The sequence below is a fragment of the Medicago truncatula genome, chromosome 6, assembly GCF_003473485.1.
Source record: "Medicago truncatula cultivar Jemalong A17 chromosome 6, MtrunA17r5.0-ANR, whole genome shotgun sequence".
Lineage (NCBI taxonomy): Eukaryota > Viridiplantae > Streptophyta > Magnoliopsida > Fabales > Fabaceae > Medicago > Medicago truncatula.
The window spans coordinates 41,033,813-41,056,562 of NC_053047.1; the positions used below are offsets into that span (position 1 = coordinate 41,033,813).

Consider the following 22,750-nt stretch of genomic DNA (forward strand, 5'->3'; position numbering starts at 1 on the left):
TTATTAAATAAAAATAGAGTGAGATAAATCTTTTAGGGCAATAGAGTGAGATGGTTACAGTAATCGCAATAACTATTCAGCATAAGTAGGAGTAGCTGCAATCTCGTTAAGTGAAAAAGTGAAGATTATTTCTTTTCATGGCTGAAGTCGAAATTTGTGATATTTAATTTTGATTACCAATTTTGGAAGTTTCACCACATTTATGTCTGACAACTGTTTCTTAATTTCCTCGTTTTGTTGTTGTTGTTATAACGTATTTGTGGATCTCGCTTTAAGTTCTCTCTCTCACATCTTATGTGGAGGAACTTATTGTTTGTTGGTAATATAATTTATTTTGGCCTTTAAAAAAATATATATGATAATGGTACATATCAAATAGTTTAATATTTTTGTAAAATTTGATAGACATGATCTATATAAAATAAACATAGTTTAACAACGAGTTTTGTAGAATATGTATTTGTTAAAAACTTATATTTTTTTAAGAGAAATGTATTTATTAAAAACTTATTAAGCTGTGTAATTTTAATTTAATCCTCCTTCTACATATACACACACCATATATGCCCATATTTGATATGATATGTCTCACTTTTTTTTTTGTTGGGAAAATGATGTCTCACTAGCTTGATCGGCACCAAAAAAAAAATATCACTCCACACTAAGCCACCACGTCCTCCAAAGTACTCTACGATGTGGTTATGAAAGAAGATGGGTCTTTCTTGAGGGGTCCTTGACAATTACAAGATTCATTCCCACGTTTTTCTTTCCTTTTTTTTTTTTCCACATGCATAACCATTCTCTCCATAAAATTATTTCTACTCCCATCCTTTTCCACTCATCTCATCTCACATTACTACTACTCCCCTCCCTCACATAACACTAACTACACCCACCATACATATTAAACTACCAAATCTCAAGAGTTACATAAATATTCTTTTTATTAAATACAAAAATAAAAACACAATGGTTGATGGTAATGCCTCACTACTACAATCATTTGCTAGTTCAAGTGAAGAAAAAAAGAGAGGAAAAAAGCAAGATAATGGCAACAAAAACAACAACAAAAAGAGTGATAACCCTAATCACCCACTTTATAGAGGAGTTAGAATGCGAACATGGGGAAAATGGGTATCCGAAATCCGTGAACCACGAAAGAAAAGTCGAATCTGGCTTGGAACATATGCTACGGCTGAAATGGCGGCGCGTGCACACGACGTGGCTGCACTTACCTTAAAAGGCTCATCGGCAATCCTTAACTTCCCTGAACTTTCAGCTTCACTTCCTCAACCAACTTCTAACTCGCCAAGAGATATTCAAGCCGCGGCCGCCAAAGCCGCTTCCATGGTTGCTCCACCTCCTTCTCCGATGCCAACATCTTCTTCTTCTTCAACTCCATATGATCTTGGTGAGATTGTTGAACTACCACAACTTGAAACATATTTTGAGTCACCCGTGCCGAACAACGAGTTTGTGTTTTTGGACCCGGTTGATTATTCTCAGTCATGGTATCATAGCATCTATGGTGATGAAGAAGAGAATGGTTATGGTAGTGGATGCAACTTGAACATGATATCAATGCATGACCCAGAAAATACGTTTCTTAATGTTACTTACCCTTTTTAGTTTGGAAAATGTTGTGTTTTGGTGTATACACCTTGAGAGAGAATAAAATAAAATAGAATGAGGTGATATATGTGATAAATTGAGGATGTGGAATGAAAAGAGATAGAGATCAAATGAGGTGTATATGAATATTTAAGATTAAAGTTCCTTATGAATTTTTATTAAACAAGTTAATTTTGATGTATCTCATCGACATATCAAATGATTTTAGATTAGCAGTAAATTAAATTTTATAAACTTGATCAATTTGATAATAGTTTTCAATTCAACGATGAATTTTTAAATATGGACATGCTTTAAAGAATTATCAAAGGTTGTTACCACTTTCAGAACAAAAGATTTGAATTTGTGTTTATCTTAACGTAAAAAGTATGCTTAGGGTTCAAACTCTCATGAGAGAGGATATTACGATTCAATATCCTGCGCATGAAACTCTTGGGCTTTGTTTGGGAATTTGGATGAAAAGGGAAGGAAAGGTTTGAGGGGTGCAAAATATGAGAAAAATTGGAGAAATTTTTCAATTTTTTTAAAAGAGTAGTTTTTTAGAGAATGATAAATTAATGCATATGATTACTATATTTTTAATTTTAAAAATATTATAATAACATAGATTAAATTTGAAGAATTCATATTAACCCTCCAAAACCCCCAAAACCCTCATCCAATACAATTTTTTAGCTCCCCAAATGAGGAGGGTTTTGTATTATGAAGAAAAGTTAACCCCCCAAAATCCTCCCCTCCCATTTTCCTCTATTTTTTTCACTTGCTCATTCCTTTCTTCTCAAACCTTCCACTCCATTCCCCTCCAAACTCGCAAACAAAGCCTAGAGTTAACTTAACACCGAAGTACTACTTAATTATATGATTTACTGGATTTTATAATTCTCAATAGAGCGAATATAGAAGTAAAATTATTGTTGTTAAGTTTTTTTTCAATGTATTCCTTTATTGAACATGCCTTTTTCAATTCACCATTTCTATCTTCCGTACTAGAGGTTCGGTTTGGAATAAAAACTGAACCGAACCAAGATAAACTATTTTCCAAATTTAAAATAACTGAACCGAACCGAACTGTTTGCATTTCGAACTTAACTGAACTGTTCCAAACCGAACTGAATTGCTATTATTGGTACAGTTGAAAAATATATATCGAATTAAACCAAACTGTTTCTAATCAAACTTAACTGTTTTGAACCGAACTGAATTGTTGTAGTTCAATTTAAGAATTGTTAATAATAGTTCAGTTTTTCTTTTTTTATTTGGTTGAGTTCAGTTTAGCAGTTCGGTTTGGTGTTTAGTCCCACCCCTATCTGTACGAACTATCTCATATGAAATGAAATTTTGGAAATCATTGTTTTCTACAATTTTTTCGGTGGTTACCCATATAAAAAAAGGTGTCAGGTAATCAACACAGTTTATATTTTTGTATTGACACAGTTTAAATTAAATAATTTGAAATGTCTCAATTTATATACCATAATTCGTCTCTGAAATGATCTTATGGAGGTTTGACACATTCGGATTATATTTTTCGATTGTATTTTCCATTTCATCGTTCTTGGAGTTGGATCTCTTCTTTCATAAAATGGAAACCCAAGTATGGTTGACTCTTGTATAATGTACACGAGAAAGAGGGTTTTGTTTTGTATAGACATGCCTGCAAACCAAATATATGAATCCAATGCCATGTGCAATTCAAGCGAAGATAAGTGCATAGTACCCCTTATTATTTGATCAAAGAGTTCTAATGCAGTTCATGCAAAATGGTACAATTAATCTAGTAGAATATATGACTGAGAACAACAGAAACCTTGCTAAAGACAACAAGGATTTAGGTAAAGCTCAATAATAGTACGCAAATTTCTTGCTAAGATCAATAAGGAATATGTGTTTTCGTGAAAATCTTAGAAGAAGACAAAGAATCAAATAGCAAAATATATTTGATTTAAATGTTATTTTTGTTCCCAAATATCTTGTGTGTCCAAAAATTTTGAATTTACTATATTTTTGTATCAAACCTCCGGTTTTCAGAGATAAGAACCCTATTAATCTAAAGTTTGCTTGGTAGGTAAGTAATTCTCACCAAAAATTGTTTTTACTATGAATTGAACCAGGGTTCTCCAAAACAATTTATTCAACCATAACTAAACAAAGTGGAGAACTGAAACATATAATCCTTGGACAGCAAACTAAATTTTTTAACTAACTGCTAATTTTCTAGTACATATACATATAATTCATGGACAAAATGTAAGGAACATAAAGACAAGAAAAAAAATATAAAATTAACTGCAGAGGAGGTGTATATAACAGGGGGGGTGTACATGACACAGACTATTTAATTTGCTACTGTTTAAGATACATAACAACAGATTCTTAGATAGCAAAGGGAGTTATGTTACGTCTTTATTCTAACTACTGTATACTAATACTAATGTGTGTGGTTGTAAATTTTGTGTACTCTTGTACTCAGATTTTGCAATCAATTGTATGAAAACAAAAAGCATAATTTAATCATGGGTGTACCAATCATTACCAAAAATTATATGACACATCAAAATGTCCTATATATATAACCGTGTTATTTAGATATAAAAAAAAAAAAAAAAAATTAATGGCAAAATGAAATATATTAACAACAAAAGAGCGATACAAATGTTTTACAACAAGACCAGCAAGAGCATTAGGAGTACCCGAAGATACGAATAAGCCTGGATGTCGGACCCGGATAGAAGGAAATTATAGTATAAAAGTTGCAAAGTGTTTAAATATTCTGGGGTAATGTCGGATTTTTTGGTGTCAAAAACACATTTTTCATCTATGTATGTGAAAAACATGTACGAAGCAAAATTATTTTTTAATGTTCATGATTTGTGAAGTATAATCAGCAAACATGTGCTCTTAATTTTTCTTACTGTGAGTATTATCATATATGGGGGTATAAGTGGTTTAATTGAAACCAATAAACTTTTAGATATGAGTGTGTTGGTACGATTTTTTGAAACAACGGTTTACATTCATTCAAGATCCAGAACATGGAAAGCAAGATAAATGTTTCTAAAACAAGCTTTATTTTTTGACAGAAAATTACAAGAAAGGTGAGTTTATACTCTAGATTTCACTTCAATATGAAGAAGAAGAAAAAATAGAGGGAAACAACTTGGTTTTCCTTTCTGTTTAAAATGTGAAACACGTTACCTTAGACCATCCAATTCAAGATTGTCAAAATCGGGATTTTGCTTCATATCGAAAGGGAATAACAAAATTGAAAATCGTAAAATTGCAATCGAAATCGAATGATTTACTCAACTACTTTTGTAGAATTGATATAGGATAGCAAAATCAAAAATCATAAAATCGCAATCAAAATCGATGGATTCTACCAAAAGAAAAATAATGTTAAACATATGTTATAAATTGCATATAGTCATTATTGACTCAAAGTTTCAAGTCTACAAAATACTTATACATAAATGACTCAAAGCTTAAATGTCAAATATTCTATAGTAATCATAATAATGCTAAACAACCTTGGTCCTTGACAAATACTTAAAGCAAATCCTAGATGCCCGACAAAATATTTGATCATAAGTGAGTAAGTGACTCTTACAAAATGAAGAAGACGAAGACATTTGAAAAACTGAGCTTGACGAAGCTAGACGATGATGATTGAAGATATAATTGAGGAAACGGTGATGATTGAAGGCAAACGGAAAGAATGAAACCGGTTATGTTTGCTTCATTTTGAATGGGATCGTATAGTGAAGCGAAACTCTGGTGGTGAAAGAATGAAGAAAAAAAATGTTGGTTTGAGTTAATTTATTATAGAAAAGAGTCAATGTACAAACCACGTCAATTGACTAACCATATCAAATTGTCTCTTATAAAAACATTCCTATAATCCTTCAAAACCCTGTAAAAACATGCGATTTTGCATAGGGTTTCACGATTTTGTGATTTCAATGCAATTTTAATAGAGTTTTTCTTGTGTTTGGATTTTGCAATGGATTTGGCTCATTGAAGGTGAGTAAAGTCGCAAAAACCCAAAATTTTACGATTTAAATCGTGATTTTGACAACAATGAATGAATCTATGTTTATTCGGTAGAATTTCAGGTTTTGTGAATTAAGAAAATCAATTAAAGTTAAATCTAATTAAAAAAATGAATAATCAAACATATGATCTAAAAATCGACTAATCGGATGAGTCTGATCTCACCATCTATTTAGAGGGGTTCCATTTAAAATCGGAGGAATTAGTCCACCAGAGTTAAAAGAGAGGGGAATCAAATAATTTGTACTGATTTAGATTTTTACACTTCAAATAAACTCATGTATACGACAAAATTAGAGAATGAACAGAGACGACAAACTTGTTATCCCTTTTCTATGGTGTTTTCCACATACAAAATTATAGTGTATATATGATATGACATGATATTTATTTTTTGTTACTGTTATCTATTTTTTTAGCAAGTTACTGTTATCTTATTTGTATGTACATGTGGAGGAAAATAATTTGCTTCATTTAAGATTTGTATGATCTGAGACTTGTACTATTTTTATTTGATTGATGATAGTAGGGGTGTCGATTTAAGGCATGGGAATGTGAATGATTGGATATGAAATTAATGGAAATTGTGAAACAGCTCTGGTGACTTGATGGGTCTTAATTTCTTCATCATCATGTCACTACAAGAAAAGCTGCATTTTACGACTTTTAAAAGGAAAATGATTGGTAGACCACTCATAATTTCATACCACCCATACACCCCCATATATTTGAGAGGAGAGAGATGGATGAAAAGGAAGAGAGACAAAGTATTTGTGGGGTCTAGGCCACATGTCACATGTTTGTGTGAAGGTTTAAGTGTGTATGCCACCAATGGATGTGCATGTATCACTACTCTTTTAAAATGGCTGATTGCGACTGTTAGAAGGATCGCAAATATACAATTGCGACTGTTCTCCAACAGTCGCGGATGTTGGGGACGCAAGTGTCATTTGCGACTCTTCATAGAACAGCCGCACCAACTGCCGCAAAAGGCACTGCGACAGTTGCCAACAGTCGCAAATGAAGAGCTTTCAGATGGTTTTGAAGGGACTTGCGACAGTTAGAACTGTCGCAGATGTCTAATTTAAAATTTTGAACTTAATATTCTGCGACTGTTTGAACAGTCGCAAATGTTTAATTTTTTATTTTATTTTTTGAAAAAAGTCGCAAATATTTATTTATTTTTGAAATTGATATGGCCTGATTTAAATTTTTTTTTTCTCTGCACTTTGAAGACAATCTCAAATAAATATATTAGTGACTTAAAATGCAAAAATATACATAAATAAATCTCATAAACCAAAAAGGTTCACCAGATATACATAAACCAAATTTGACATTATCAGGGAACTAATTTTCTATTGCATTCTAAGAAATCGATAAGCAAAGTCAATCTGAAGCAACAATCACAGCAGAATATTGACATTATAATAGACTTACATGACTTATGCTATTCTTAATCCAAGTTGGGTCATGATTAAATACAACCAGGAAGTATGATCCAACAAATAACATTGTTCCATCTACTGCTAGAACTTTTATAATATAAAAGAAAAGCAAAATTACACAATTAGTCCCTTAACTTTATTTTAGGTAACATTTTCGTTCTTTATCTTTTTTTTGTCACGATTTAGTCCTTTATGTTATAAAATGACAATATCTTATCATTTTTTATGAGATTTTTTTCAAAGAAATTTGATTTTCTAGGCTTGTATGATGAAGATTTATGTTTGCCTATGAGTTTGATGATTTTTTTTTTGGAGTTTTTGATTATTTTTTTCATAAAAAAGGATAACTATGTTGTTATTTTATAACATAAAGGACTAAATCGTGACAAAAAAAAGATAAAGGACGAAAGTGTTACCTAAAATAAAGTTAAGGGACTAATTGTGTAATTTTGCCTAAAAGAAATAACACATTTCCCTCTACTATCTTAAAATCCATAACTACAAGCTCAAATTCTTATCGCTTTCTTACCAAATAACACATTCCCCTCTATGTCTTAACAACCATGTATGTTTTATTCAAATTATCATTATTATCTACTAGATTAAGAGCATTACATTTTCAATAGCATGAAAAATCACTCAAAAAACAAAAATAATCACTGAAATCAACAAAAAACCTAAGAATTCTTTAAGAAAAAGAAAAAAATTATCCAGAAGATTAGGTGGTGAACGATTGAGAGTGAGAAGGATATAGAGAACAAAGATTGAGTGATCACCTTTTGAGCACCGTTCGAGTTCCGATTGAGTGAGTGAGTGAGAAGATTCTGAGATTGAGTGAGTTGAGTTCCGATTGGACCGATTCAGAGCTAGGTTAGGTTTTGGATCTGAATCGAGAGCGAGTATGTGAGCTAGGTTGCGAATGTCCGAGTGTGAGAAGGCATAATGATTGAGAGGAAGCATCACTGATACGAATCTTTGCGATTTGGGAACGATTTCGACATTAGAACCAGTGAAAGAGGAACTGGAGTGAGTTGGTGAACGAGAGGGGAAGGTAAACGATGAACTGGTGGGAGTTGGTGAACGAGGAACTGGAGTGAAGTTTTTGAAGTTTGAGAGTGAGATGGAGATTTGGGGGTTTTGGGGGAAAGTGAGCGTAAATGAAATTACAAAGCGCCTTTTAAGTCATTAACAAAGAAAACTTGCGACAGTTGACCCAAACAGTTGCAACAACCGTTGCAAATGTTCATTTTGAGGCAGTTACAAGGTAGGGGTCGCAGATGAAGTGTCACAATTTGCTGATTTTCTTGTAGTGTGTGGACTACCTTATGCCAACACCAATTTATCTGTAATTCCATCGGTTGTGGGATATTATTGAATTTTTGCTATATTACTCTACATGTGGATGAAAGTGATGATGTCCTTCCATGAGATTAGTAGTAAGAATATCATATGAAGTACATATTGAACTTCAAGTTTTCTCTGATATGCAATGACTGAGTTTGCCTAAAATGTTAGGGGGTGCAAGTATAGATTTTGATTTGTCCAGTGAGGATGGATGAGTGGCAACCGTGGCGGAAAATGCTCCAGTGTGACGGTGAAGGCTTCTGATACGGCGGCGAAGAATCCTTGCGGTGGAACGAAAGGTACCTGCAGGCACATTAACACTCTAACGCTCAACTCAGTAATGAAACTAAGAAAAAGTGTGTAGAAAGTGTTGTGAAAATGGAATCATACCTTGAGGATGAAGCAAGTTCACTCTTATATAGGCGCGCTTTGAGCATAATTGTCACCGGATTATGCGGCGTATGATTAGGGGCGGTTAGAGGACACATGTAGGATGACCCTCGCGCGGGAGGCGCACTCATGTGTGGCACGGAGCACTTGAGTTGGCGTGTTCCCTCAGGCGCGGAGCCTTAAGGTGGTGTAAGTTATGTCACGTGTCAATGTGTTATTGGTCTTCTGACCGATCCATTATAGATTTAAATATTATAATTGAAATCTATAAGTCAAATATAATTTTATTAAAAATTCAATGGTAAATCAATACAAGACGAAAAAAAAATATATATAAAAGGAGATGTGAACCTAAAATTTGAATAATGTCATTTTTTTAACGTAATTAGTATATTAAAAAAAAAGTAAACTATCAAATTTGTTATTGATTTCATAGGACGCTTACAAAAGGTCTTTTAAGATTGTAAATATTTTAAAAGGAACTTGTAAGACATTACTCATATCAGCTTGAATCAAACATTTACATTTGAATTGATAAGTTGGTCATTATGTTTCAAAACTTAATATCAAATAGGTATTTATATTTAATTATTTGCTATTTAATCTTTAACATATACTCAAAAAATTATAGGTTTTATAACAAGACATACAAATCCTCAACCGAGGACTTACATAATGCCTAAAAGTAGAGAGAAAATTGCAAAAATTTGGCTTGAGTTCGGAACATTGGTGCCAACCATGGAACCTAAGTCATTTAGTCCCTAAATCTCAATTGGAGACATTTGTTCTAGTACATAAAAAATCTGACATTGCTTGAGAATTAATATTTAAGATAGTTTATAAACAAACCTACACTCTTAACTCACTGAAAATACCTACAGTGGACAAAACCGTGAGTCGCAAACAGAAAAGATTTCAAATCAACAACACTTTGAATATGTGGTTTGAGGATGCTTGCCAATGTTCCGATCAGAACTCAAATTTATCAAACAAGTTTGACATCACATTGATGAGGGATTTGAATGAAGAGTACTCCTTAGATGATTGCCGTTAGTGTCCAAACTTCGATATATCATTTTTTGTTTGTCCAAAAGAAACTTACTATGCAGTATTACAAGAAGTCGATATGACAAGTGTTAGCTTCATTTTCTTCATTCAGAAAAAGTGTAATAGTTTTAAGATAAAAGAAGAAGTGTGGAGAGTCATGTCTATCATCCATTAAGGAACATCACATGTGAGGGAAAAGGTAAATTTCTTTGACCTCCTAATTCGAAATGTTTCATATATGCATGTTAAAGAAACAATTAAGCAAAAACGTAGAAGATTTATATTTAATAATTTATCTCTCATAACCTTTTTCTTTCAAAAAAATAAAAATCTCTCATAACTAATTTTCTCTCTCTCATTCTATCTCTTTTCTCCTTCTAAACCGTAGTCGTTGCTATTTTTCTTCTTCTTAATCTATCGAAGAGAGATGCTTTGCAGTCAATATATACTTGAAAGTACTCCCTCCATATTGTTTTCTTAATATTTATTTCCACGTATTTTCGATCTTTTTTCGTTTGTTTTTTTATTTCATCGTTTTAGCATGACTCTGTTTGTTTTGATTTTTCGTTTCTTAACAGTATATATTTTTATTACTTATGCTAGTGTGGTGTTTGTATGATTCAGGTTGAAAGACCAACTTTGATCAAATTAAATCCAAAACCAATAAAAAAAATCAAATGGAAAAGGAAGATCGAGATTACTTCCTATAGATACACTATAAGTTCCAAAATCCATTGATATAGGCCGCTACGAAACTTCATAAGTGTCTAACTTCATAAGTGTCTAAAGATGCCATGATTGATACCCGTAATTTTTTTTAGTATATGTTAGAGATTAAATTGATAGAAAATTATTAAATATAGAGACATGCTTGATATTAATTTGTTAAATATAATCACCAACTTTCAACGACTCACTCCAAATTGACGATAAAATAGAACAATTAAAAAAGATATGGTTAACAGTTTCAAACATATTGTAGCCAACAGATGAATTCAACCTCACATCTCTAAGGCTTAGATTATCCTTAGTGGGTAATCTATTAAGGATATTAGTCTCCAAACCAGTGCCGGCAATCTCAATTAGGTATGAGAATAAGTCCGGTTGGCTTACGGGGGTCTACGACCTAGCCTAGGATCGGTCAGGTTAGGCCATATACTTTTTTCTTAAATAGAGAAGGTCTTAGGTTTTTTAAAAGCCTATTTAGTTTAAAAGGCTAGGTCAAGCTATTTAAAAAGCCTATTAGGCCTATTAAGCCGACCTACTTTGATATATATGAATAATATTATATACTATTATATTATATATTCTACTTTGAATTAAATTATAAATTTGTTAACCTTTACAGTAATTCAGGATTATTAGTATACAATAATTTTTCGCATATTTAAAAGTATTATTATAAACATAAGAATTGAAATATGATATAATATATAGTAAAGTTCACTAAAACTTCTTGTTAAATATTAGGGTTAAATATGTTTTTGGTCCCTATAAATATACCAACTTTTCGATTTAGTCCCTTTAAAATTTTCCTTCAACTTTTAGTCCCAATAAAATTTTCAGTCACTACTTTTGGTACCTATTTTTAATTTAATTTTTGTATTTTTTTTTAATGAAAATATGCAGAAATGTGTAGAATATTGTAAAATAAATTCCCTAAAAAAATTAGAATTCTTTAACAAAACATAAATTAAATATGAATTTTTAACCATAAAAAATATAAAAATTCATATTAAATTCACGTTTCGTTAAGAAATTCTAATTTTTTTTGGGAGAGATATTTATAATATTATGAATTTTTCTGAAATTTTTATTCAAATATATGAATTCTACATATGAGTTTACTTTAAAGAGGGACCAAAAGTTGAAGGAAAATTTTAGAGAGACTAAAACGAAAAGTTGGTATATTTATAGGGATCAAAAACATATTTAACCCTAAATATTAAAAGAGTGTTTAATATTATTGATTTATTAGTTCACTAGTGTATTTAACCTTAAATCACATTACTTCATATAAAATAGACTTTTAAATATGCTAGCAGTTCATATCAGGCTGTCAGAAGGCCAAATTCGGGTCTAAAAAATCTGCATATGGCAGGCCTTAGAATTTTTTATAAACCAGACTTAAGCCTTGCAAAGTCTAACACTGCATAGCCTATTTCCAACCGTAATCTCAATGGTGTCAACGGGTTCAACACGTCTTTAGCGCACAAACCAACCTACCCCACTCCTACCAGATAAGCTAACACAAGACTTCAAATCTCTCCACCAGAAAGAAGTATTCTTATTTATCATCTCCAATCTATGACAATATTTTTGCTTTAGAACCAATTTCCATAATTAATCAGTCTATATCTTCACTGTCCACCACCATTTTCTCCAATTCCAAATTCATAAACCCCCCTTTTTTCTTTGGTCTACACACTTTATTCCACTTAATCCAATGTATTTTCCTCGCTTCCTTGCTTCCTCACTCCCAAATAAACTTTTTAATCAGAGACTCTAGTTGAGAAATATGTGACGACGCGCCTTGAAGAAATAGATTCTTCCTCAAATTCCTATAGTGATTTGTTTGTATAACTTTTATACAATTTTCTCTCTCACATTTACATTGTGTTTTTATTCGATCTCTTTATTTCTCTCTATTGGTTTTTAGTGATATGAAAAGAGAGCAAAAAAGTTGTTTCAAAAGTTGAAAAAAAAAAAAAAAAGTTCCTTCAAAAGTTATCACACTGTACAAATTAAATATCATTACTCTTATGACTGCACTGCAATAGTCATATTTATACGTTTGATCATATCAAACTTTTAGTTTGAATTAGGATAAATTTAAAAAATAAATATGAAAATATAAAATCTACACCATCTAATTAAGATCAGATAACCTAGATATATTTACTGCATGCCGTTTGTAGCTCTGAATTCAGATCTTACAAAGAGAGAGGTTAGGACAAGAATAGTGAGTATTATCACTGTCCAATAATGTACACAGACATAGGGGTCATATATATAGGTGAGAAAAAGGAAAAGAAAGGTTAATGAACAGTTAATATTCAACCCGATCACTGAGCTTCTGACTGAATAATCACTGAACTGTAAAAGATAATTAATAATACTAAGATGATATTATGATGATAATGATATAAATATTCCATGTAGAATAAAGAGAAAAGGATTGCTTAGGCAATATATATTATTTTTTATTATTATTATTATTATTATTATTATTATTATTATTATTATTATATTTTTTATTATGTATATTAATGAATAATACTTGATGTCTGCCACCATGCAAAGTCTCCAGAGCCGTCTCTGCATCTGCCAGCCTGTCTGTTTGTGACACCATTTAGAGGCATTTTCATCACCTTCCTCCCTATTTCACCACCACCTCTATGATCCATCCCACATCAATATAAATAAATAAAGTATTTGACCCACCAATAATTATAATTTCTTTTGTAAAAAAAAAAGAAAAATACTATAATTATAATTTCTTAAATAGTAATTTAACTTACTCTTGTAATTTAACAATGTGCATTTTTTAAGGATGGAAAATTATAAGATCAGACTAGCCGATTATGTTAAAATTTCTTATCACTTAGATCAATTCATTATTACTAGCAGATTTTGTATCATACTTGAATTAGAATAAACCCAAATTTCTGACATGTTTTATTTATAAGCATCTAACATACTTTTTTGTTTGGTAGGAAGCTTCTAACAAATTAGACATCAAATTATTAAAAGTGATTGCACATGCATTAATACATGTGGAAGCATGAATATATTACAAATACTTGGTCTATGCCCATATATATTTGACAAATATTTGATATTGATATGATATCTCACTCCACACTAAACCACCACCAAGTTCCAAACTCCATGATGTGGTTTAGAAAGAAGAGCCATTCGTGTGGGTCTTTCTTGAGGGGTCCTTAAAATTACAATATTCAACCCCACGTTTATCTTTTCTTCCATTCCATAACCCTACTCTTCTCTCCCTCTCTACTTAAAACCCCTCCTTTCTTCCCTTTTCCATCATCTCATCTCACACACATCAATACAACTTTCCCTCCCTCACAAAACACTAATACACCCCTTTTCTCACTATCATTACAAACTACACCCCCTCTATTCCTTAAAAACAACACAATGGTTGATGATTTACCCTCTTCACCTTCATCACCAACACAACAACCATTGATTTCTTCAAGTGATGAAGAAAAAAGAGGAAAAAAGAGAGAAAGAGAAACCAACAACAACAATGTTAACAACACTAACACTAAGCATCCAGTTTATAGAGGTGTAAGAATGCGAACATGGGGAAAATGGGTTTCTGAAATCCGAGAACCACGAAAGAAAAACCGAATCTGGCTAGGAACATTCGCAACCGCTGAAATGGCAGCCCGTGCACACGATGCAGCTGCACTTACTATAAAAGGTTCATCTGCAATCCTTAACTTCCCCGAACTTTCAGCTACACTTCCAAGACCAGCTTCCAACTCTCCAAGAGATGTTCAAGCTGCCGCAGTTAAAGCCGCGTCTATGGTTCCTCCTCCTCCTCCTCCTTCTCCGGCACCATCTTCATCATCATCCTCCTCCTCTTCTTCGTCGTTGTCTTCTTCATCAACACCGGAAGATCTTGGTGAGATTGTTGAGTTACCAAGACTAGGAACATGTTTTGAGTCACTTGACCCTGAGTTTGTGTTTTTTGACCCAGTTGATTATTGGTATCATAGCAATAATAATAGCATTTATGATAATGAAGAAGAGAATGGTTATGGTTATGGTGATGGTGGATATTTGAACATGATATCAATGCATGACCCAGAAAACACGCTACTTTCACTGTGGTCTTGAACTACTATTCTTAATTAGTCACCTACCCTTTTTTGTGTGTGATTTTTATTTTATTTTTTTGGTTTTTTTTTTTTTTTTTTTTTTTTTTTTTTTTATATTTGAATTATTGCATATAGTACTACTTTTAGTACTTAACCTTTAATAGGGGTCCTTTTGGCAATTTTTCTTTCAAGGGGGCTAAATATATGTAACTTTTGTTTATATTTTTTTTAAGGGTTTTTTTTTGTTTATATTTATGTGGTTGAGAAAGTTTAATTTGATTGGATGTTTTATGTAATCAGATGTATTTTATCGAATTTATAATGGAGTTGTGTTTTTTGAACATCCATTTATATGACAACTTTTAAGATTGTCAAAATTTTACAAAGAAAATGAGGTATTGACACAAAAATCAAAGCAATAAACAAAATTATCTTTAAAGTTATCAAAAAAATGATTGTTCAAACATGATTTCTCTTTGTAATGTAGATTGTCTTTTAGAACTATCAATAATCGTACACATTCATGTAGTTTAACAACTTGATAATTTCACATATAAGTGGACGTTGAGTTGAAATCGAGCTACCCAATTTTCAAAGATGATTTTGTGTTTCTTTAAGTAAAATATTGAGTTTAAAATCTAGATCATTTAATCTTGACCCAATCACTATCAATATGTGTATTATGTGCAAATGCATGATATTATTGAATGTAGACTAGTGATCTTAATTCATCCACTTGTTTGTGTGATTGTAAAAAATTAAAGTATATAAATTTTCTTGTTTCTCAAGAATCTAGCTACTTAGTGTGTGTTTGGGAAGGCTTTTGGAAGCTAGAAATCACTTTCCAATGCACTATTCACACTTTCCAATGCATAAAAAATATGAAAAGGTAGAAGCTCCAATTTGGAGCTTTAGCCAAAACGTGGTTTAAGCTCCCCCCACCACTATACCAAACAGGCACTTAGTTTGTATTATAATTTTTTTTCACTCATTCTTTCTCTAGATTTTTTATTTTTATTTTTATCTTTTTTATGCTTAGTTTCACATGGTCATGTGAGCTAGCTAGTGGGGTTAAGTTTTATCCTTTTGGTTATAATTTTATAATTTGAAACAGTAAAAACTAGTGTCTTGGAAAATGGAGTCTTGATGTGTGACATGCAAATGAAGTGGAGTAATATTAATATATTTATTTGAAGGATGGAGTAATATTGAATATATAGAAAGTGCTTTTGATCATGCATATACATTATATAGTTATGTTTTGCTTTATAAAGACAAGAATAAAGGTTAAAGAAAGACTTTTTATTTCATCTTTTATTTTTGTAGCTAATTTGTCCTTTTCTTGCACAGTTTTTGTTTTTTCTCGTTTTTGTTAATAGGAAAATCCACCTTGAGATGGTAACAAAATAACAATGATTATATTGAAATTGAATGATTGACAAATCCTTTTATTTATATAAAATTTCCTTATTTTTTCATATACATCAAGCAAGTGATAAGTTTTTCTTATATTGTACTAATTTCTTACAGCAAGCAAGTTAGTTATATATAAGTTGTTATGGTGTCAAATTTTTTCCACATCGTAATAGAAAATTTGAGCAATAGAACATATGATGTTTCTTTAAAAAAATATATATATATGATGTAATTTTTGAATTTTCGTTAAATATTAAACTAGAGACTTTGAATATCTAGTTTGAATTTAAGCAATGGAACACACAATCAAGGGTTTTAACGGTTTAAAGGTGAGCTCTTACTATTTTCAGTAACAAATGAAATTATTATATCAATATAAAAAAGGACAATAAATATAATTATTTTTTTGAAGGAATAAATATAATTATTAAAACATAATTAAAATAGTGATGTCCACCTTTGGTTCGGGTCCACATTAAATGTCTTGTACGAGTACGATAAAATACATATGACAATTCTTATGATCTTGAACTTTACAAAATGAAATATTTAAAATTCTATTTGCAATATGATTTATACCAGACATGGTTTATGTAAACAGTTTATTTTGGTACAAAACAGTTTTTTAGTACTTGATTTATACTAAAAATAGTTTATTTGAAGAGTTTTGGTTATGAGCTGGCTAGCATTTTTTATAAAGGAAAATGCTAACAAGTGTCTTAAAAAATTTTGTCTAAAGAAGAATTGTTAAGAAATTTTATCTAGTACTTGATTTATATTTAAACAGTTTTTTAGGGCACTTGTTAAGAAGACTAAAGAAGAATTTTTGTCTTAAAATTTGTACATTGAAATCATTAAAACTTTAAAATATAACTTTTTCAACTTTAAATTTATCAATTATTCTTATTTTTGTATTCTTAACAAATGCTCTAGGCACTTGTTAACAAGAATTTTTTTTAATGATTTTGCAATTAGTAGTGGAAGAAGTATAACAAGTAAATAATTACTAGAGCTTTATTTTTTCAGTTGGAACCAAACAATCGAAATTCCATAGCTGCAAAGTGGTGGCAATGACATTGTAGCATTGGAAAGATGTGTGAACAGGTTTCACCTGTTGATACGTACGTGAAACTTAAAAATATTACCATTATTTAAATTTTGATTGCAATGTCTCTGGCTATGGGGTTCATCTCTTATTGAGGCCTAAGGAGTAAGGACTTTAGTGACCTCACCTTTAGGTCAGTCCTGCCAATTATTGTAGATGTCCTATTCTTTCTCCATGGTGGTATAAGGAATTATTCTGTCATCTACAAATATGCTTTAATCCATAATCAGCATTAGAGCATGCATAATATATATTGTAACCCAGGCATGTAACTCATTCAATTGTTGTGTGCAAGTGTGAGCTATATGTCTCACATCAGATAGAAAAGTGGAGGTTGAACACTTTATAATTGAGAAGACCTATTTCCTTAAAGTTTTGGGTAAGTGTGTGGTATCTCTCTCGCTTATGCTCTAGCCTCAATGTGGGTTGTCACCCTGGCTCCCCTCAATGACACAACAGTGGTATTAGAGCCCTGCTACGACGAAGGGTAGGACCGAGGCAGCCGATCCGTTGCGGAGAAACCAGCAACGACGATACAAGCAAGTAAGAGCTTCCGCTCGAAGAAGGGCACGGTGAATTGATGGACTCACACTTGAGGGGGAGTGATGTGTGCAAATGTAAGTTATATGTCCCACATCGAATAGAAAAGTGGAGGTTGAACACTTTATAATTGACATGACTCATTGTCTTAAGGTTTCAGGTAAGATTTTGGTGTCTTTTTCGTTTATGCGGTTGCTCTACCCTCAATGTGGGCGGGTCTCCTTGGCTCCTTCGGTGTCCCAACATCAACATGTCAATGCTTTTATTTTATTTTATTTTAATTTAATTTTTCTATTAGTAGATTAATCCATTAACTCACTACCAAGAAAATTTATATTTCACTACCAAAAAAAGATTAATAATTGTGATTTGTGTACTCATCAAATTTTGGAGGTACGAAATTACATAAGGCATATGTCTACTTAATTTTTAGATTTGATCAAATCATAGACCTATTGATTATTAATAATACTCTTTTAACGTAAGTCACCAATCTAAATGTTTGTTTGGAATACAACGACAATAGTTTAATTTACAAAGATTTTTTTTTTAATATAATTTAATTTCCAAAGATGTGAGGTTGTTTGATTAAAAATATTGAATCAATATGTAGAAGCGTATTTGAAAATTGAAAGGCATGATACATGTGACAATGTTAGTAACGTGATTCTATTCACTTCCACATAGATTGTACAATTGCAGTGCTTAAAGGGTACGATGGTAGATTGGTTCCATGAATTTGAAAAAAGAAATTGGGCAATGGGGGAGGGACTCCTATTGGTAGGATGTTTGGTGTGGAGATTTGCCTCTTAAACAAGTACTCGTTTCGGCTCTAAATATAAGAGAAAATTCTTTTTCAGATTAATTGAAAAGCGTTTTGATTCTAAATATAAGAGAATTTTTTTTCTTTAGATTAATTGAATAACTTATGTATTTAGTTTATATATTATATACCGGATACATAAGTTATTCAATGATATGAAAAGAATCTTATCTTATATTTGAGAAATTAAAAGACATGATACTTGTAAGTACATCTGTTTATTAAAAGCAAATTGTACAATCGTGGAAAACTCATCCTAAGACTTTCGATGTCATGGATGAATCGATAAACTTGTTCTCTTTTAATTATTCAAATATTTTTCTTCGTATATCTTTAGTTGCAAAAGGTTCATTCATAACTAATTAAGGTTTTTTAAAAAATATTTTCAATAGAATTAATCAAAATGAGTTGAAAATAAAATTATGTATATACTATTAACTATTAAATAAAAATAATAATTTTGGTGTCCCTAAAAAATGCGTCCTAGACGGCTGACTCTCCTGCCCAAACTTAAGGCCGCCTATGTTGAGGGGTTGGCTATTGCTTTGTGTGGGGATTTGCCACTATCAATATTTTTCGTGTATCTACTACTCCCTTCGTCCTTATATATAATCCCTTTTGCTTTTTTTCCATTTTTAAAAAAAAATTGTTAATGCAATTAATGTGTCTATTTAGTGTGTTAATATTATCAAATTATCCTTTGTTTGTATGTGTGTTAAATTTGACTTTTCATATTTCATGATAAGTTAGCAGTATTAATTAGGGGTATGTTTAGGAAAAAAAATAAATGCATCTAGTAATTTGAAAAAGTGTTTATATTTAGGGACAATTTTTTAGTGAAATGGGTGGTTATATATAGAGACAGATGGAGTATGAATATGGTTCAAGTTTCTAATAGATTGTACGATTATGTAACTTACATGTATTTTGATGATATGTCTTCATTGGATGTTCTTTAGGAGGTATGAGTACTACTTATATTTAACATTAAAGTTTTACTAACCAGCCACCATCGGAACGTTGGTTAAGAAATTCATAAATAAAAATTATGTCATTAAAATATAAAGTGTTACTTCTGATCAAGTAATGATATATTACACAATTTTTTTATAAAAATTGATTTGTTTTGAATGTTTAACCATTCTCCATGGAATACTCTTCGGCATTCCCTTTAACATTATTGTATAGATCTACTACCACTTTAACTTATTTCTTCTCATTCAATAAAAAAAATTGTTGTAAAAAAAACAGAGAGTAAAAAGGTAACTTGATTGTTCTTTATCAAGTTTTTTGTTTTTGGTGTGCACTTTATTAATCTTATTAGCCTCTCACCTTGAAGCAACTAATAATGGCTACGTAAAGAAAAAGTAATGCTACAGTCTAGTACCTTTTTACCCTTGTCTACTTCTGCTTAACACCAAAATGTGGCATTGTGGGGTTATATTAGTAACAGTGTTGTTGTCATTAATTTCTTAGCTGTTTATGTTATTAGATTTTACAATACTCACCAAAGGCTCACTATCATTTAGTTTGAATTTTGTGATAGTTTTGCCTAATCAAAAATATTTTAATCAGAGTGTAGTATTAGTAGATACATCAATCTCTCCTTGTGAGTTTATCTCAGTTGATAAGGACAATGTATAATATATGTAAAATCTGCGATTCGAACTCTGGACACCACAAAAAAAAAATTCATCAATCCGATACATTGCAATCTATTACTTATTACGTAATCTAAAGACAAAAAGTAGAGCACATTAACCATCCCCAATTTTCTCTTAACAATAGTTTGCATACCTATTTTAAATTTCTTAGTAACCTTACAACCACAAAGAGTCCACAGAAAAATTTAGGTTTGTTAGCAAACACTATATCAATAGACCACATGCACATTATATATGTGTCTGTAGACCCCCAATGGACACATACATACATAGAGATCTCCATGAAAGTACAAATTGAGGTGATAGACAAATTGTCTAAAAAGAATAATATATATCATATATGTATATTAATATTTTGTTTTGATAACGAAAGAATCTATTAACCATTTGTTTTTGGATTGTATTTTTTTTTGCAGAATTTGGTCTTCGCTCTTGCATTGGTTAGGAATTTGTAGCGTTCCTCCATCAGACATTGGTCTGGATGTTATGCAGTTCAGTTGGACTCGGTTGTTCAGAAGGAGTTTCACCAATTTTCCAAGTAATCTGGTTGTCTTGTATTTAGGTTATTTAGAAGGAGTGTAACCTTAGAATTTTTTTTCTTCGAAAAAGAGTCGTCTCTACATCATCTGACTTGACAAGATTAATTTTCTTTCTTGATGTTGGTTGAAGGCTCATAAGCCTAATGTTTTTTATGATTTTCATGCTTTGTGGAGTAACCCGTTTGTTTGCTTAGGCGTCTCCACATTCTAATGTCATTTCTTGGTGTTTTTGTTGATTTTAACACTATGATTATTGTATTGAACTTTGTTTTGAATTCTTTTTAGTTACATCTTTTGCTTAATTGAGTCTCGTTGTTTTTAATTCATCTTTTGGCTTCTTAAAAAAATAAAAAACATCTTGCTAATTATTCTACACATACCATGACCATACCACTTTCTTGCCTTCCTTTTTCATTAGCACACCGCACACCTTTGTTTACTATTTGATCCCCTATTTGAAAAAATTGCTAAATATTTTTAGAGTTTAGCACAACAAATATTGTTCCCAAAAGGTGTTTTTTGTGGTGTATATAATTTGAATTCATAAGGTTATTTCCTAACCTCTAACACAAAATTGTTGGTAGGAAACTCAATGGTAGCTGGACTCAATAACAAATAGTGACTTTTGTTTCAATAATTCAGCACTACCCTTAACCTATTTTTATAGTATTTTTTCATCAACTCAAATTTGATTTCCCAATTAATTCATGGAATCCATTTCTAAATATCTATCACCTATATGAAAGTCAAAAATTTGTGACCCCATCACATATAGCTGTAAGATGTGAATCAAAATTAATGGACCCATTGCTTTGAATACCATCAATATTGTCTTCTAGTGTTTTCAAGTACGGACCAGTATTGGATGTATTATTTGTACGTGGTTGAAGATTGGAAGTACAATTCAATTTTACAATAATATATATTAATGAGTAAAAATTTAATGTAGGTTAATATACATTTTTAAATTATTCAAAGTGTTAGTGATATTATAATTTATTATAAAAATTTAATATAATGATAATAGCAATATACGAAATTCAGATTGTATTTTTTCAATTATTTTAAATATTTTTTGACAACAACAACCAAGCTTTTTTTTAAGGAAACAACCAAAGCTTATTTTCATTGATTGGAATGGCTACATCAACCAAATTACGTGATAATATGTTAATATAAATTATATTTAAATTATTTTACGTGAATTTAACTCAGTTAATAAAGACGTTATATAATATATGTAGAGGTTGAAGTTCAAATTCCTAACACCGCACTTACTCACATTTAAAAGATGGATTTTTATTTTTTACGGTTGATGCTTGATAGTGTTGAAACTACGATTTCTCAACAAAAAGAAAGGTGTTTGGTAAAAAAAAAAAAAAAAAGTGTTAACTACAAATCATGAAATTAATCAACATCTTAGTAGTTGACCTATGTGAAAAGGTCTATTTGACTCACTTTCCATCTATATTCTGTTTAAGTCATGTACTAACTTCTTGGAAATGGATTCTGATGACGTGATTAGTATTATGAAACTGTCTAATCTTGTCTTAATTATAAAAAAAGCACAAAACACTATCAATTATCACGAATCATTCATTAGCTTATGTATTGAGTATCTTTTTAAAAGCAAAGAAACTATATTAAAAAAGTGTATGATGGATACTTCAACTGAATACAACCGTTCTACAATCCAACTACAAGAAAAAGAAGGTAGTGGAAAGTAACTAATCATAGATTCATAGCTAATTAGCCTAAGGTACATCAATTGGGAGTTTTACGGTACACCCTTAAACTAAGATGTACCGGTACACCTATTTTATAAATCAATATGTTAATGATTATTTTTATGTAATAAAGAGATAATTGTTGACTTTTATATTTTAGAAAATATTATTTCAT

General features: G+C 31.0%; 2 protein-coding genes across 2 annotated transcripts; both read left to right on the forward strand.

Moving 5' to 3' along the window:
* Positions 1 to 862: 862 nt before the first annotated feature.
* LOC25496942 (dehydration-responsive element-binding protein 3) lies at positions 863 to 1,708 on the forward strand. Its single transcript, XM_013597691.3, has one exon. It carries the CDS (start codon positions 970 to 972, stop codon positions 1,627 to 1,629), a length of 660 nt encoding a protein of 219 aa, XP_013453145.1. The 5' UTR covers positions 863 to 969; the 3' UTR covers positions 1,630 to 1,708.
* Positions 1,709 to 13,779: 12,071 nt separating this feature from the next.
* Positions 13,780 to 15,076, forward strand: LOC25496944 (ethylene-responsive transcription factor TINY). The gene has a single exon (XM_013597693.3). It carries the CDS (start codon positions 14,073 to 14,075, stop codon positions 14,778 to 14,780), a length of 708 nt encoding a protein of 235 aa, XP_013453147.1. The 5' UTR covers positions 13,780 to 14,072; the 3' UTR covers positions 14,781 to 15,076.
* The last annotated feature ends 7,674 nt before the right edge of the window (positions 15,077 to 22,750 follow it).